Source organism: Dermacentor silvarum, chromosome 9 (genome assembly GCF_013339745.2).
Source record: "Dermacentor silvarum isolate Dsil-2018 chromosome 9, BIME_Dsil_1.4, whole genome shotgun sequence".
Taxonomy (NCBI): Eukaryota; Metazoa; Arthropoda; class Arachnida; order Ixodida; family Ixodidae; genus Dermacentor; species Dermacentor silvarum.
Genome location: NC_051162.1, coordinates 96,406,044 through 96,423,648, shown reverse-complemented (window position 1 = coordinate 96,423,648; position 17,605 = coordinate 96,406,044). Strand labels below are relative to the sequence as shown.

Genomic DNA, 17,605 nt, shown 5'->3' with positions numbered 1-17,605 from the left:
CCGTGCTACGCGCGCGATGTTAATGCCATTAAAAGTGCAAGGCCTCAAGTTTCTTAATGCCATTATATCCTTTTCTCTACCGAAAGAAATGTGGGAAAGAAACTGAGTAACTGTTCTTAAAGTTCTATTTCAGACTATTTCAGGAGCTCACAGAAAAAAAGAAATTGGTGACATGAAACGCACTTTAAGCCAGAACACCGTGTTCACAAATGTGAACACAAGTTGCGAAAACATATTGTGAGCAGCTTGCAGCCATTTTTTTAAATGCCGCCTCAGACAACATATGGTGCCGTATTTTACAAGCAGGATAAATCATGATGCAGGCTGACAAATGCATTAAATTTGAATGCCTTGGAACTTTTCGCTGCGGCGCACTTGTTTTAAAAAAGGTGTCTACAAATGTGGTCAGCTGGTAGCGAACAGCAAGATTTGAGGGAATGCTTGCAGTGACCTTGTTTTTGTTTCTCTTTTGTATCTTTATTTTCATAACGGGCGCCTCAGCCTAGATATGGCGCCCTCTTTTGGATGCTGAGTAAGCCACGGTCCAGGTTGAGAAAGGCGGGCGATTTTAATGCCTCCCAACATGTCACTCACGAGTACATGGCTTTAGACGAACTGTACACACATGTGGACTGTGGTAGCGAAGAGCTAGTTATATAACTGCCTGTAAAACAATGAGTTTTGCAAAAAACTTGGAGTACGCTTGAGCTTCGCCCTTAAGAGTGGAACGTGATAGCACGTGGACGGCCTGCGCGGTCGGGGTGGTTGGGGATGATTTTCTCCGCCACATGCCGACATCGTACGCCGGTTGCCGACGCCAGACTTTCTGCGACACGGGGCCCTTAACGCGCAGAGCGTAACTGAGTCCGAGTTGGTCGTACGCCAACGACTTTCTGTCGAATGACTACACGTGACGTCAGAACCGGGCTTTCTCTCGCTAGCTGAGACTCAATATGCCGCAAATTTGCGGCAACACACTCAATATATTAACATATACTTACTTACGTATATGCACCTCCCACTCCGCCCTCTCTTGTTCCGTTGTAACAGGTTATGCGCCCTTAGGATTAGAAAATGAGGTGAGGATGACGATACCTTATTGGCAGCTCTTGACGAGTTCACTCTAGTGAACTCGTCAAGAATCGGGTGAGTTTCAGCAATTTGTTCGAAGTCTGAGGTCAGAAACTTTTTTAAAGTATCAATATTCGGTGCAACCGAGTAGAATATTGACACGTGTACATGTTTATCTTTCACTGGTTAACAAAAGTTAAACGTTATCGCTAGGCACAGGACGTATCGGAAGTTTCTCGAACGTTATCGATGCTTCTATCCGTTGTCTGTTGTCACCGACGCTTATGTAATCTGATTGTATACACATATGAGCGACGCAAATTGTCTGGTACTTTCTAGAAGACACGCGGGCACAAGGGATTAATCTGGAACCTTCGATGACTCATGTATAAAAGGCGACGCGTTTCGCCGCTGATCAGATTTCGACGATCGCGACTGTGTTCGCCGCTATCGTTCTGCTTCGAGTGCAACTTGCTTTAGTGGGCACAGGTTCGCCCTACAAAAAGTCCGTTTCGTCATTCACAGTTTTGCGACTGTTTTCTTCCCGTCACTACTACGTGACAATATAGACATCTTTTCTTGGACAGTCGGTAAGCTCTCGTACAAAAAAAAATTAAATAAAAAGGAAACGAAACAAATACTGAAAAAAAAGGGGGGGGGGCACCCACGCCGCGTGCCTTTGGGAAGAAGAAGAAGAAGAAGCAGATCGACGCTGGTACACCAGGGTTCCGTATCAGGCACTCGGCTACGTCGAACCACGCGAGAACGTCGACAGCGCATTTTGCAGTCGTCCGGCGGTGCAGGCACGAGTGGAGAGGGTGGAGTGGAGAGCGTCCGACGGTCGCGGTTCGGCGGAAGCCGCTGTACGAGCCGCCACAGAAGTCCATGGACGCGGGCAAGAAGAAGACGGGCAGGGGTGCCGCGAGGGGCGGCGGCAAAGGCGTCAAGCCGCGCAAGGCGAGTCAATCAATCAATCAATCAAGCAATCAATCAATCAGTTGATTTCAGTTTTACTACAAGATAAACTGAAGTTGGCAAGAAAAGAGCTATCTCAAAGACTGCTTGGCATGCCTTCTTTTCTTTACTAAATTTATTATGTAGAACGGAAGGCATCCGGACACCAACAACAGGAACAAAGAAAAAAAATCGGCTTTAAAACCGAAACCGCTCTTAACGTTTCGGCTCCCCCACGGAAGCCTTGTTCCCAATGAGTGAAAACAGGCACAGAGCTCGGTTTTTGTGTACGGCGCACGCCATGATTAAGGCATCCGGAATGAACACGGCTGGAAGAATATACCATCCTCTGCGATTAAGTGCGTGCGGCGTGGTTTGGATGATCGATGACTCCAGATAAAGTCAGGCGGATAAATTCTTCTCCATGGCCGTCGCTCGTGCTTCTCCCCAGGTTGACGGCATGCGACGTAGTTGCGCAGTGCTTCGCCAGGGCATTCCACGCAACTTGTTTGAGGGGCGAAGCACCTTAGGGCCGAGCCTTGTCCCTCGTAGTTGTCCGTTGTCCGTAACTCTGGTTTGCGTGTTTACTGTGTATACCAGAGCATGTACATGTGTACTGCCTGCACGCATGTACAGTATATATATGTATAAGTGTGTGTATATATATACACTTTTACATATATATACTGTACATGTGTGCAGTACACACACACACACACGTGTGTGTGTGTGTGTGTGTGTGTGTGTGTGTGTGTGTGTGTGTGTGTGTGTGTGTGTGTGTGTGTGTGTGTGTGTGTGTGTGTGTGTGTGTGTACACAGTATATGTACGCCAAGCTCCGGCTTCCGGTTCCACAAGCCGGAACCCGACGCCGGCTTCCGGAGAACGCTTCCGGCGTTTTGCCCGATCCCCCGGTGCTTCGCCCACTCATCATCATTCACTTCGTGGGTATGCGGTGTTTTTTTTTTTTATTTTTATTGACGTCGTATCCTGCGCTGTTGAAATCGTGTCCTGAAGTTGCCGGACTCGCATGTGTAGACGTGTGGGCAATCTGCACACGGCACGACGCATGCGACGCCTGGAAACTTGAGGCGGTCTTTCACGTTTGCTAGCTCCTGCTCGAGTTCCCGAGACGTAACGTGCGCTGCCTGCTCGTCATCCGAAGGGAGCCTACATGCAAGCGCTGTTATAGGGTGGTGACAGCCTTTGTAAGATTTTATCGCCCGTGGATTTTATACTGAACCTGACGGCGACGCCGATGGCAGAAACGCACCTGGTGTCTCCATATATTTGCTATCGCAATAAAAATCAAACGTTTTCCATCATTTTCCTTTTTGATAAACGACCCATTATGGCGAAATCAACGAAAGAAGATGTCTTCAAGAAGACTGTAATAATGTAAACTGTTAGAGTTTCTCTTTAGTGTCCCCTTAAATCGCGTCCTTACGTTTTAGATCGTGAAGAACAAAAACTTGCCCAATCTCCGATGGTGTGAATGGGAATTAGCTAGACCAAAGCCAAAGTTTTGACGCGGTCGTGTCTCCATTTTCTTTGTTGCCACAGGCCGCAGCAGACGACGTCGGGTTCGACCTCGGTGACAATCTCCCGTTGCCTCCAGCAAAAGTCGGTTTCGACGGCGCAACATCGGCGTTTGTTACCAAACGTCGACCTTCGATACTGGATATGAAAAAGAAGGTGCGTCTCCTTCAAACCCTCCTTTAAAGAATTTTTTCAAGTCTAATGATGGCGAGCAGCTAGGCTCGATGTGACGCTCGACCTTGGGTGTTGTCGCCGCTGACACTGGTTGCACGATTTCCCCGCGCTGCAGGGCCGCTATCGTCGTTGATGGAACGAAGGTGTGCGAAGAAAAGCGTACGGCCAATCAAGACGGGCTGTGCGGTGACGATGGCTATGATATGGCGCCAGAGTAATGCGCATCGTCTGTATGGAAGCACAGCACTGCATTAGCGGAGGTGTGTCTGCAACCAGGCGTCACCCACGCGCTGTCTCTCGCGATCTCCCGATTAGCGAGCCACTCGCGCCGCACTTCGCTCCGTTTGCAATGTGCCGCACAAGAGAGATTGTCCGCGCTAGCTACGCTACTCACAGTGTTTATTTCCCTAATAAAAGCCGTGTAGCTACATAATCGCAAGACAAAATATCGACACACGAAATGAGAACACGTGTAGAGCTTCGCTCAAATTTCGCATTAGAAGGGATCGTAATCATGAGTGAATTGTTTTTCAACTCTGCAAGAAAAAAACTCGGGTCACGTATTTGATGTAAAATCGCTTCATTCTAAGCACAACCTTATACGTCTCATCACTTGGATATGGATTTTGAGTAAATTAGTTATCAATAGGCACCATTTTCAAGATCAGTAGATTTTCTGGTAGGTAATAAATGTTTCTCAAAGATTTACCGTTGTGTCGCCAGCTTCGGCCATGTCTACGTTCACACAGCCCTCTCTTTGTCGTCGTTCCAAGGTCGTGCGTGCCTAGTTTCCTACCGCTCTCCCGGGGCGGTGGCACCGTCGTGCGTTGTCGGCAAGACAAGATGCCGTTTTTCATTTTAAGTTTAGCTTCTTTCGTCGTAATGGTGAGGTCGCGTATAGTGCGCGATGGCTTTACAGGGACGCTAAGGGTCCCGTCGTGCAGTTTCCTATACGGACGCCGCCGGCCCTCACCACGGCGGCGGTTGTCCACCAAAACGAACATGTTCAGGGTCTCACTTTCCGTGCCCCTAACACCACACATGCGGAGGAGGTTGCCATAGCACTCGCCGCAGCAGATCCAGAATCCAGAGTCATTATCACCGACTCCCGGGGAGTCTGCCAAAATTTAGAGAAAGGGCGCATCGCTAGCCGCACCGCCCAAATTCTTCGACGATACGACTGCCGAGACCGCCCGGAGACGCGTCTGGACACCAGCCCATACTGGTCTACGTGGTAATGAGGCTGCCGATGCATCAGCCCGCGCGCTTAATCACCGGGCACCGCTTCAACACCCGTCGCCTGACTTTGCCAAGACCCCACCCGGGTATCAACATCCGTGAACTTAACATTACGCAACTTAACAAAACTAATCACGGCTGATTTCCTACCCCCGCCCCAGGCCTAACCAAAGCGCAGGAGCGCTGGCTCCTCCGGCTCTACACTAATACGGTGCTGTGCCCGGCAGTACTTCAATACTTTAACCCGACCGTCACCTTGGAGTACCCGCACTGCGAGTGCACGTTCTCGGATGTGTTCCACATGATGTGGGCATGCCCCTCTAACTCGGCTTATCCCCCCCCCCCCCCCCCCCTCCCTACCTGACAGAGCTGGGAGACTGCCCTGCGGGCTGCTCTACCTTGGAGAGCCAAAGAGCCCTCGTGGCTAGGACCCGAGCTGCTGCGGAAGTCGCACGGGTCCCGGACTTGGGACCCCTCCTACATTTTGTAAGGGACCGGCCCTTGAGGCCGACCCGACTTGTCTGACCGTATATATATATATATATATATATATATATATATATATAGAGAGAGAGAGAGAGAGAGAGATAATAAATGTTTCACCACCACCACCCGAGGAGGAGCGTGCCTACGCAGAGCTACGGCGAAAACAAATTTGTTCATACCTTTGATCAAGATTCTGTGTCACCTCTGCGTCGTGTACTAAACAGCTTCGCTGGTCATCCACCTTCACAGAGTGAAATGGCTGATGTTTTTTTTTTCTTGCCTGTATGTCAGTAAAAATTGCAATTAATGAGTTTGTGATTGCTAAAAAGACTGTTTGTGACCCTTTATTGAATAAACTGCATATTATGCATACTTGAAGTGTAGAGAGAGAGAAAGCAACGATAAGAAAGGCAGGGAGGGCAACCAGACGAGCGTCCGGTTTGCTACCCTACACTGGGGAAAGGGGAATAGAAAGAAAATGGGAGAGAGTGAGCATCGTGTGTGCACGCTGCAAATCGCCTTGAAATCAGTCAAGTTGAAGGAAGCGCCCCGCCGCTACAGATATTTCTTTTAAAATACCAGGGTGAAGTGTTCTTGCAAGTAGCATGGCAATTCACTACTTATAAAGGTAGTAATGACAGATGATATCCTTATATGGGTTTACACACTATAAAATGTGGTCACAATCTTATTAGAAACAATATTTTTGCACACTTGCTTAGCTGTGGCCGTTCAAGAACCTGTTATACTTAAAGAATGCGGTCATTCACAGGAAGGAATGCAACTGGCTGACTTCACTGCACCGTTTTCATTTATTTTTCTTTAACGTGCCGTCTTTTACTGTTTCACCTACATAAGGATAGGCTGTTTGTCAGCTTTTCGCATTGTTGCACAAGTCTTACATGACGTTGGCAGAGGGTGTGTTGTCATTGGGCCACTATGCAAGCCAATATTGTTATGTAACTCTGTTGTTAATTACCGTTCAAAGGCAAAGGATAATACAGGTGCAGTAAGGATACAAAGTACGCAACATATTCAATGTGTATTGGTTTCTGTGCAGAAAAAAAAAAAAACAAAAGAAAGAGAACCATTCTCCATCAGAGAAGACATACAACTTAACATGCATTAAATATTCGAAAACAAATCGATGACGCTGTTTATTGAAGCCACGGAGTTAAATATGCTATCGTAGAAAATTCGTTAGCCTGCACGTTTGGCATGTCGAATTTAATGAGCAGGTGAGGTAAGATAACGTTTCAAGATGCATCGGGAAATTTATACTCGTGACAGGACAACCGGCAGGAAAAGAATGCAACTAAACGGTCGCGCGTTCACCGCAACTTTGAAACTTCGAGTACTTTGCGGTCATGTCATATGCGCTTGCCGAAGTTACAATTATTTAAACTGCTCGAAAAGAGGGACGGCGAGCACTGCTACTGCGATTTCCACACATGCAACGGAAATCTCACTTCCGGTGTGTTGAAAATCGAATCATGGGGAAAAGGCTTTCCACTCACAATTTCATTCCATATGTATGCCCATGTTACAGTAAATAAGTAGAACGTGTTAATGTAGATCAACATGTTTTGATCGTTACACACAGGTATCATTTAGTAAGCGGAACATATTCGCAAAAAGCTTCCACTTCGTGAAGCGAGACTAGGAGTGCGTATACGTATTAAATGCTAATTGCTCTGTCCTTCGACTATCGCTGTCCGCAGAAGAAAGCCAAACCCAAAGCCAAAAAGCCGGCAGAGGGCAGCAGGATATCAGGGACGTCTACCGCGGTGGCAGATATATCGCCGACTGTATCGGCAGCCACATCGATGGTCACCAAGCACTCCGAGGCAGCATCATTCACACCGGGGCCCGCCAGCAGTAACCGAGCAGAACAGGGTGGCAGCAAGAGTGTCGACAAGGCCCACGAGCCGACCCAAGAGAAGCAGCATACGGAAGGCGGTCGCGACCAGTCGCATACCACCCAAAGTCACCCGACGGGCACGATCACAGCGCAGGCCGGTCCGGGCGGAGACACCGGGAGCACGAGACAAAACCCGACCATCTTCTGGGTCTACGCCGTTTCCGTCTTTGTCATCGTTGTCCTGACCGGTGTGGCCGTCCTCCTGATGGTGATGATATGGCGTAAACAGAGCAAGAAATCCGCGGTCGGCACAACCTCGTCCGCCCCGCCGCCGGCACTTGGGCTGGTACTGAGCGCGTGAAAACGGTCGTAGCAAAAGTAGGCCGGACCACGCTGTAGGGCCGTTCTTATTGCAGTGCCCTCATGCCTTTGCCCATTCCCCGCCTTTGTCTCGCCTCCACCGATTTCAGCCGGTGGCTACTCTACCCAAGAGCCACCCACCGACAGACAAAGTGATGAGAAGGTGGCTCGCCTGAAAGGTAGAACAGCTGACCTTCAGGCAACTTTGCCTTGCGTGCCGTGAGAATGAAACGTTGAAGGGTGGTCTCACGTATGCCCAAGGACCGCCAATAGGCACACAAGTGCGGGTAAAAACGGTGTGTACCGATATCGCGATGACTGAAAGGGCAGCGGTTATGGGCGAAGGGCTACCTTAATAGACATTGATATGGATGTCGGGCTACCCGTGGACAGTCGAAGAAAGGTATATGCAATGGTGCTTAGAGTTACGATATGAATTTCTCTGTTGAATTATTGATAGTTTGCGCGCAGTGCTTCAACTGCTTGTTCCCAATTAAACAGTTTACGCCAGTGCAGACATTCTGTTTTGACTTAAAGCGCACACGCCGCAGTGGCTCTTATTATGGCGTTCTGCTGCTAAGCAGGAGGTCGCGGGTTCGAATCCATTCAGGAAAGATGCGGATTGCGAAAATGCTTGTGCAGTTCCAGAGACTCCCATACCTTTCAAAACTGCACCGTGGGAACTGCACAGTGGGAAACATTAAATATTGAAGTATATACTTTCATCTTTCAGAAACACTGATTTAAAGCTGATGGTAGCATTAACTGGTCAACGGTCTAGGTAAGGAAGAGTAGCTTAGAGTATTGGAGAAAAAAAACGGTGACTCAACAGCAGCTGACATGGGGGAGACTTGTACAAGGTCTTCTTGGGCGCATTAGTGTACCATATGGCTTGTTCATTGCATTACCTTCGGGATCGGTCCCTATTTTAAACTGCGGTATCTCTGGTATCGGCCCATCTGGGCTTAATTTCGGCGTTTTGGCACGTATTGCGCATAAGTACTTCCATTATAACCCTAACTTGATGCAGCTTTTTGGTTCCAAGCTTCATTTTGACATTGTTATTGCCCTACCTGTACTAGGACATCTCAAATCGCCTTATTCGTCATGTAAAGTCACACTTTCGGTTCCGGTTTAAGGCACGCACAGTTTGAGCGATTGCATCTGGGTCTCATTTCGGCCTTTATGCGTTAATTAGTTACCATTGCTCGTACGTAGCCATATGGGAACTTAGTGCATCTAATTCGTTCGAAGCTTGATTTTGAAGCATTCCTCGTTGTCCTGTGCTGGTTGTCGAACCGAAAAGTTATCGGGTTCGCTTCGGGTTTAGTTTCAGGTTTATACATATTATCCGTTTCACTACATGTTTAGCTCCAGAGCAAAAATGTAACGGCTTGAACACCTTTGAACCAGTTGACACTGGTTTATAACGGTTCCGAATGAAATAGAAGTGGAAGTTCCATAAAACAACGTTTTGTAGCCCCACTCTATCATGTTCTTGAGTGAAATATAGTTTATTTATACTTTATACGATAGTCCGCAAAAAAAAGCAGGGTACTCAAACACACATGCAAACAAGGAAAAAAGCCGGCAGATCCCACGCCCTGTGGGAATCGATGTTATGAGAAGCAGTGTGCAGGGAGCCTAGCAAATTAACGAAACGACCATGAGAGTACCAAGACGTAGGCGGCTCTTTCATGACCTACATGATACGCATGCCACGACATTCATGTCATGCTCAGGAGTCCCTTTAGCTACACCTAAGAGACCTTAGGGCGAAAGCCTTAGTCATACTCGTGACTATGACTTCTACCAACATCCTTTAGTGTTTCCTTCCCTTAGTACCCACGTCCGAACCCGTTTCAGTGTTTTTCAGTGTTAATGATTTTTTGGCTGAGGCACTGAGGTTTTTTTTCTAAGTCAAGCTCATGACTATGACTTCTACCATCATCCTTTAGTGTTTCCTTCACTTGTACCGACGCCCGAACCCATTCCAATGGTTTTTGTGTGCTAATATTTTTTTCGCTGAGTCATTGTCATTTTTGCTGAATCATGCTCATGACTATGATTTCTACCATCACCCTTTAGTGTTGCCTTCACTTAGTGCCCACGTCCGAACCCATTCCAGTGGTTTTTGAGTGTTAATATTTTTTGCTGAGTCATTGTCATTTTGCTGGTTTATGATCATGACTATGACTTCTACCAGCATCCTGTAGTGTTTCCTTCACTTAGTACCCACGTCCGAACCCATTTCAGTGGCTTTTGAGTGTTAGTATTTTTTTCGCTGAGTCATTGTCATTTTTGCTTAGTCATGCTCATGACTGATTTCTACCATCATCCTTTAGTGTGGCCTTCACTTAGTGCCCACGTCCGAACCCATTCCAGTGGTTTTGAGTGTTAATATTTTTTGCCGAGTCATTGTCATTTTTCTAAGCCATGCTCATGACTATGACTTCTACCAGCATCCTTTAGTGTTTGCTTCCCTTAGTACCCACACCCGAACCCATTTCAGTGGTTTTTGAGTGCTATACTTTTTCGCTGAGTCATTGTCATTTTGCTGATTTATGATCATGACTATGACTTCTACCAGCATCCTGTAGTGTTTCCTTCACTTAGTACCCACGTCCAAACCCATTTCAGTGGCTTTTGAGTGTTAGTATTTTTTTCGCTGAGTCATGCTCATGACTGATTTCTACCATCATCCTTTAGTGTGGCCTTCACTTAGTGCCCACGTCCGAACCCATTCCAGTGGTTTTTGAGTGTTAATATTTTTTGCCGAGTCATTGTCATTTTTGCTAAGCCATGCTCATGACTATGACTTCTACCAGCATCCTTTAGTGTTTGCTTCCCTTAGTACCCACACCCGAACCCATTTCAGTGGTTTTTGAGTGCTATACTTTTTCGCTGAGTCATTGTCATTTTGCTGATTTATGATCATGACTATGACTTCTACCAGCATCCTGTAGTGTTTCCTTCACTTAGTACCCACGTCCGAACCCATTTCAGTGGCTTTTGAGTGTTAGTATTTTTTTCGCTGAGTCATTGTCATTTTTGCTGAGTCATGCTCATGACTATGATTTCTACCATCATCCTTTAGTGTTGCCTTCACTTAGTGCCCACGTCCGAACCCATTCCAGTGGTTTTTGAGTGTTAATATTTTTTGCCAAGTCATTGTCATTTTTGCTGAGCCATGCTCATGACTATGACTTCTACCAGCATCCTTTAGTGTTTGCTTCCCTTAGTACCCACACCCGAACCCATTTCAGTGGTTTTTGAGTGCTATACTTTTTCGCTGAGTCATTGTCATTTTGCTGAGTCATGCTCATGACTATTACTTCTGCCAGCATCCTGTAGTGTTTCCTTCACTTAGTACTCACGTCCGAACCCATTTGAGTGGTTTTTAGCGTTAAAATGTTTCGCTGGGTCATTGTCATGACTTACCTGACACGCATGTCATGTCATTTTTGTCATGACCTATCACTGATGTTCGTCATACACTCCTGTCATAATGTATCAACTTTGGTACCTACCAAGTTAACCAAATGACCATGAGAGCACCAAGACGTAGGCTGCTGTTTCAAGACCTACATGATATGCATGCCATGATATTCAATGACAATTGATCTATGTTCGTCATATACTCTTGTCATAGTACGCCAATTTTGATACATACCAAGTTAACGAAACGACCAAGAGAGCACAAAGTCGTAGGCGGCTAGATAGATAGATAGATAGATAGATAGATAGATAGATAGATAGATAGATAGATAGATAGATAGATACGGTCAAAGTAGCAAATGTTCGCCAAGAAATGCTTCGCATTTAATACATTTGATAGCAACAGTGGCAGCATGAGCAGAAAATGTAAAACCCCAAGGAAACAAACACGAAAACGAGCACGCGAGCAAGCAGTCAGTCAAGCAAAGGAAAAGGAAAAGGTAAAGCTAAAGCAAAAGCAAACGCAAAAACAAAAGCTAACTGTGAATTGCAATTGTCCCGTCATAACTGCGAATGGTCACGATTTTGATACAATTTTAAGCTTTCTCCGGAAATATTAATAAACGTTTAATGCATTTAGATAAAAAATTTACTTTTTGCACCAGATGCTTTCACATGTTTTCTTGATTGGCTAGGCTGTATTGTATTGTTGAAAGCTAAATTAAAAAAATATACTTTAGAACAGCAGTCCGATCACGTGGTTTTCTTGAGACAACATGCATGCATGAGAGGTGAGGACTCGGGTCTAATCAATGTCGAATGCTGCCTGTAATTGGGTTTGGCATATCTACGAAGTATGTCCCCCCGTTGTGTTTCTGCGCACTTAGCGAGTGCAGGTTGTCTTCCTACAGTTTTAGAATCGCCGTGAAGCAAGGCTTAGAAACCTACTGCGTTTTATTTTCGAAGGTCACAGCGCACAGTGCGCTGGAAACACATTTAATTATATTTAGCGGCAGCTAATTGAAGATGGGTAAGGTAAATTAGATATTAGGAAAATGCCTGATTGCAATGGATGAAGTGTGGCCTGCTTGGCTCAAGCAGGCTAGGCAACTCTTCGACGCCGCCGTTTCAAATGGGATCTCGATTGAAAGCATCATCATCGTCATCATAAACGTGTCTGCTGACATTTTTGTCTGCAATATATTACGTTTGCGTCTTTGGCCTAGCTTCTTGGATTTCGGCAGCCCATTACAAAGGGTACGGCTACCACCACCGTCATCATCATCATCATCATCATCACCAACAACAGCGACAATACCTGTAGACACTTAATACGGTGAGGGGGCCCATCATAATAGTATATACACTATTTTGATGGGCCCCCTCGCTGCATAATTGAGGGGGCCCTTTCTTCCATTGAATGTTGGGTGCAGAGTTTTGCTAGTCAGCGATGGGAAGAGCGGTGGCATCTCATTGGGCCTATAGTAACAACGTAACAGCGCATTATTATTCATTAGTCTGCGGCCGCTAAAGCGGCGTCTACCTAAGGACCACACTCCCTTCTTTCTGAGCTACGCAATAGGTCGCTTCGCTCCTCTCGGCAGGAGCCATTGGAGTCAGGCGTGCTGGTGAAGCATAGTACGGAACAAGTACAGCAGAAGTCGAACGAGAAAAAAGAATAATGTAGCAACCTTAAAAAAATTGCCACAACGAAATTCGAACCCTGGACCCCACAATCACGGGCCCGACGCTATTCACATTGTGCTCTGAACAAGTCCCGTGTGCATATCAGATGGCCATGGCCAGAACTTCGGTTGCAAAAATTCACCGAGTGCTTGCGAACTTTATATGGGGATCGCAGTGGGAGCGCACGAGCCGTAGCAATTTGTTTCATAAGGTGACAAATGGGGGTCTAGGGCTCTCGCACCTGTTCTTCAAGCAGTTGAACATATTCTTTGTGCGGGATCAAACTGTTTTCTTGCGTCGCCACAAAACCACACAGAAACGCTCGCTATCACACAGGTTCTGCATCGGCTGCTGTAACCCGTCAGTATGGTGTTATGGTTATAGTAAACGGCCCCCCCCCCCCCCCCCTATAGCCAGATCCAAAACATAACATTACCATGACCATCATCATCAACTATGCAGCCGCGGTGCTCTAGACAGGCGTATTGGGAGCTGAACGCGTGCCACGCGAGACTTGCGAAGAAGAAGACGATTACGAAGAACGAGAAGCAGCATCGACCTTCCCTCTCTCGAGTTCGTTCACGAATCCGGTGAGCTCAAGACTTCCGGCAACGTTGCCACCGGGGCTCTTGGTCGTCAGGAGCGTCGCGCAACCTGCAGCCGCGAGGCGAGAGCAAGCGTTTCCCTCTTCGACAACCGCTATCACCCGAAGGCCATGGGCGAAGCGGTCAAGCTCGATAGGAAGGAAGAGAGGGCACGCAAGAAGCACCATCACCACAAGCGTCCCAAGGAGACCGGAGGCGAAAGCACCAAACACGACGGCAATATAGACATGGTGAGTGCGACGTCATCGTTCCTCGTTCATTCGCTTAATGTAGGCTATGTTTACGGGTCAGAAGTCGGGTTCAGAGAGCCCGACTCGACAACGTTTACATGAACTCGTACCTGACGGGTCGACATGGTTGCGACAGCCTGCGTCGAGGCCAGAGATAAGACAACGCGTCCGGGTAGCTGCTTCTGGCTGCGAACCGCCGGTCTGTACCGTGTGCGCTTACATGCGTGATGCAAATGGGGCCGCCGGAATCTATACACTCCGCGCAGTCGCGCTGGCGCAGCACGACTCGATGATCGCTCAGCATGACTGGCGAGCGTGTATGTACATGTGCGCGAGAGACCAATCCCAGCCCGACAAGCAGACTCGACCCTTTTTAGAGCGCAGCTCTTAAGCCCGTTTCACATGGTGCGATTTTGCAGTGCGTTTTCGCAGCTGTGATTTCCGCAGATGCGAAATTCGCAATCCCCTTTCACATGGATCTACGGCAGCTGCATTTTTCGCATACTCGTTAAGCATTCTGACTGGCGATGACGTATGAGCGAGCCGCCTCCTATTGGTCGTCTGTTTCCACCGCTACAGTGGCTATCACCGCATCTGCGTCTTCGCAGAGAAGTTCAGCACGCCGAACATCGAAAAATCGCACGCACGAAGGGTCCGGCGGCCTATTTCCCGCAGCTGCGAATTTGCAAGTGCGAATTCGCAGACAGAATCGCACCATGTGAAACGGGCTTTAGGCATCCGTTCCTGCGACGAGCGTCGGCATCGGCGTGGGCGTCCTCGGCGTAACCGATCGAGCGAGCACAGCGAAGCATGAAAGAGCGAACGGGGATCACAGCTAGGGATGAAAGATGGCGATAGCGAAGAGGAAGAGAGGAGGAAAGCGGATGAGGAGGGCGTGGCGAAAGCGGGAGAAGAATTAAAAGCGTAGTGTCGCGCAAGACGGGTTCAGTGGCGAAGATAACTACAAAATGGCGCCACAGTCGCGCGGGTTATCTGTTCACCGATGACGTCACCGATACCATACATCGAACCAAAGTGCTGCATGAGCGGAGGTCTGTCTTCGGCGGCTGCTGCGAATCGCGCCCACTCGTCACCCACGCGCTGCCTTTCGCGATTCCCGATTAGCGAGGCACTCGCACCACACTTCGCTCCGTTTGCAACGTGCCGCACGAGACTTTTGTGCTTCAAAGCATAAAGTGACGTTTTTTAAAGAAAGTAATTGGAACGCCAATGCATTTCTCCGCAGAAGTTCGGGAATTAACATCTCGAAACTGGTGTAATCCTGAGAATTTGTTCCAAGTGGATCCGCCTTGCGAACTCCATGGCTAGAATTTGTAAATTGCAACGTGGATCATAAGGTAACTAGTCAAAAACTGAATTAGTGAAATTTTGTTAAGTAGTCAAATGTGCATTTCAATTTTCTGTGCAAGTTATGTCCGACTCTTGGAGTATACCAGCTCATGAACTAGAATTGTGCTATCTGCCACAGGTAACACTAAATTTTTTTGAAAGTGATCGCTGAAACAGCCCTGTATACTCGAATAACCTAGGAGAAAAAGTTTGCACAAGATAAAAACGCACCTCGGGTATTCTATTACTCTCGCTCAATCAGAGAAGAAAGTTGGGCTAGTCGCTGCCTATTCCAGACTTGAGAAAATAGCCCGCGCTAAAATTACTACAAACTGTGTGAATGCTCTGTTTATGCAGACGAGACAGAGACACTCAACGGGGCGTAAGATCGAGATTGAGATTGTGTCCTGCGCGCTTCTCGTTCTCGTCCTACGTCTTCCTTAGCGCTAGTTAAATGTGTCTCCACCATGTCTGGACTACTCTAGCTACTTTTTCCGGTTCACTGCGCGACACGGCGCTGGCCGTCATGTCGTTCAACGCTCCAGCGTGATTGCTAAGATTTTGGAGGGATGTACACGACCATTTGTTTGTGTGCCCATGCATAAATAAATCACAGCGATGGTGATTTATTTTGATGGGGCCAAAATGCAATACACCCATATACCGTACATTAGGTGCACGTTAAAGAACCCCAGGAAGTCAAAATGAATCCGGAGTCCTTCACTACGGCATGCCTTATAATCAGATAGCGGTTTTGGCACGCAAAACCCCGCAATTTAATTTTAAAGCTTGGATGTTAAGAAGATTGAGAAGTTAAGGAGCACGCAACGAGCGATGGAAGAGAAATGATAGGCCTAACGTTAAGTGAGTGGAAGACATCGGTGCGGATTAGGGCGAAAACAGGAATAATCGATATTCTAGTTGACGTTGACAGCAATAAATCTGGTTTGGGAGGACATGTAATGTGTAGGGCAGACAACCACTCGTCTGATAGCGTTGTAGAATGGGTGCCAAGTGAAACGGAGTGCATTCGAGGACAGCACATAATTAAGTGGTCCGATGAAATTTGGCAATTCGAACGCTAAGATGGGGTCAGCTAGCGCACGACAGCGGTAATCGGAGAAAGCAGGGAGAGGTCTTAGTCCTGCAGCGTACATAAATAGACTGTTGTGTTGACGCTGATGATGAAGCTAACGATAGGGCGCGTATGCATGCACCAAACAAGTATACAATGAAGCTATAAGGTAGACGGGGGTCCTACCTCGTACGCTGCAGGTCGCAGCGGACAAAGAAGGCCTGGAAGCCGAAGAAGCTGAAGGACTCCCGAAGCCGGAGCCTTCGAAGAGCGCCTTTGACGCGGGTGGCGGATTGATGGTGACCAGACATGTACCTTCCATACTGGAGCTCAGAAAGAAGGTCAGTGCTCTCTTGCTTACGCCGCAGAGCGATTTTCCTTGCATTGTGATAAGAGTGTGGTCCAGTGCTTGGGAAAAGCTCAAGACAGCACAGCAAGACGAGGAACGCTGCGCTGTCTCGTGCTTCGGAAGCCTTACACAGACTAGCCCAACGTGGCGCACTCTTTAAACACTCACCGTTGACGGCTAAATAGACGGCAAAGTGCAAAATGGCAATAAACAAAGGAGTATAGTGGCACATGCTTTCGAAGTCGTAGAAAACGTTTACGCTTCTCGAACACAAACGGATGATTCCTAAGAAGTAAGAAAGTTATTTTAATTTGATACTAAAGTTGCGCGTCTCGACATGCCGGACCTGGCGTCGTCAGCATTTTGTGACGTCAGGACACAGAGCGAGGTGTGCTGTCACTGTGCAGCAATAGGGCTAGGTATATATGACGTCGTTTCTCATAGAAGTATGAACATGATTGCGGCGTGCGTTTCTTCTGGCGGCGCTCGCATGAACGGAGCCCTTCGGGTAAGCCCGAGCCCGTGCAGTGCTCTAAGCTAGATAGCCGTCCGCCAACCAAGAAAACTGGGCGAAGTAGCTGAAGAAAGCTGTAACTTTGTATAAGGGTTGCAACTTTCTAAGTCGTTCTGTTTCACTTAACGATGGTGAAGGCCCAGACTAAAAGGGCGGCCAAACACAAGAAGGCCAAGGAAGGCGGAAAGGCACCGCCCGGAGAGTCCCGAGGGCAAGGACGGTCCATGGTTTCGTCAGCAGCCATGTCCCCGACCTGCTTGCCCCAGGAAGCCGGCCGCCTCGCCAAGGACAAAACTGCGGACGAAAGCAGTCCCAAGAAGCACCAGCCGTCCGGTAAAGGCAAGGAACCAGTTCAAGTTTATTCGGGCTTTATTACCATTTGTTCAGAAATGTATGTATGTATAAGCTCCTAATCTCGCTCCGCATAGGTACCGCCGAGTGAGATGAACATAATGACAATGATGTTCAACTTGCTAAATGGAATCTATATGGTACGAAAGTTCTTGAGCCTGAGCTCTTCATTCGCTCGAGCTTCTGGTCACTGCCTTAATTGTATATCACTCTTAATATTGTTGCACATAAGTGTCACGAACTAAGCGGACATGTTTGAAAAAATGCTCCACCTGCTTATTAGAATTGAACTGACCATACCACGTGCTTTACGCGCTCATCCAGA

The 17,605-nt window shown here is 47.6% G+C and overlaps 1 protein-coding gene across 1 annotated transcript; it reads left to right on the top strand.

The window, feature by feature from the left end:
• Nucleotides 1-13,374: 13,374 nt before the first annotated feature.
• On the top strand, nucleotides 13,375-17,394 carry LOC125940329 (uncharacterized). The gene is made up of 3 exons (XM_049656385.1): nucleotides 13,375-13,641; nucleotides 16,267-16,407; nucleotides 17,067-17,394. Exons 1-3 carry the CDS (start codon nucleotides 13,522-13,524, stop codon nucleotides 17,340-17,342), a joined length of 537 nt encoding a protein of 178 aa, XP_049512342.1. The 5' UTR covers nucleotides 13,375-13,521; the 3' UTR covers nucleotides 17,343-17,394.
• Nucleotides 17,395-17,605: the final 211 nt, after the last annotated feature.

Coding starts and splice junctions, on each gene's coding strand:
- LOC125940329 (XM_049656385.1), top strand. CDS start 13,522: ATGGGCGAAGCGGTCAAGCTCGATAGGAAGGAAGAGAGGGCACGCAAG. Junction 13,642..16,266: donor ACGACGGCAATATAGACATG/GTGAGTGCGACG, acceptor CGTACGCTGCAG/GTCGCAGCGGACAAAGAAGG. Junction 16,408..17,066: donor TACTGGAGCTCAGAAAGAAG/GTCAGTGCTCTC, acceptor ACGATGGTGAAG/GCCCAGACTAAAAGGGCGGC.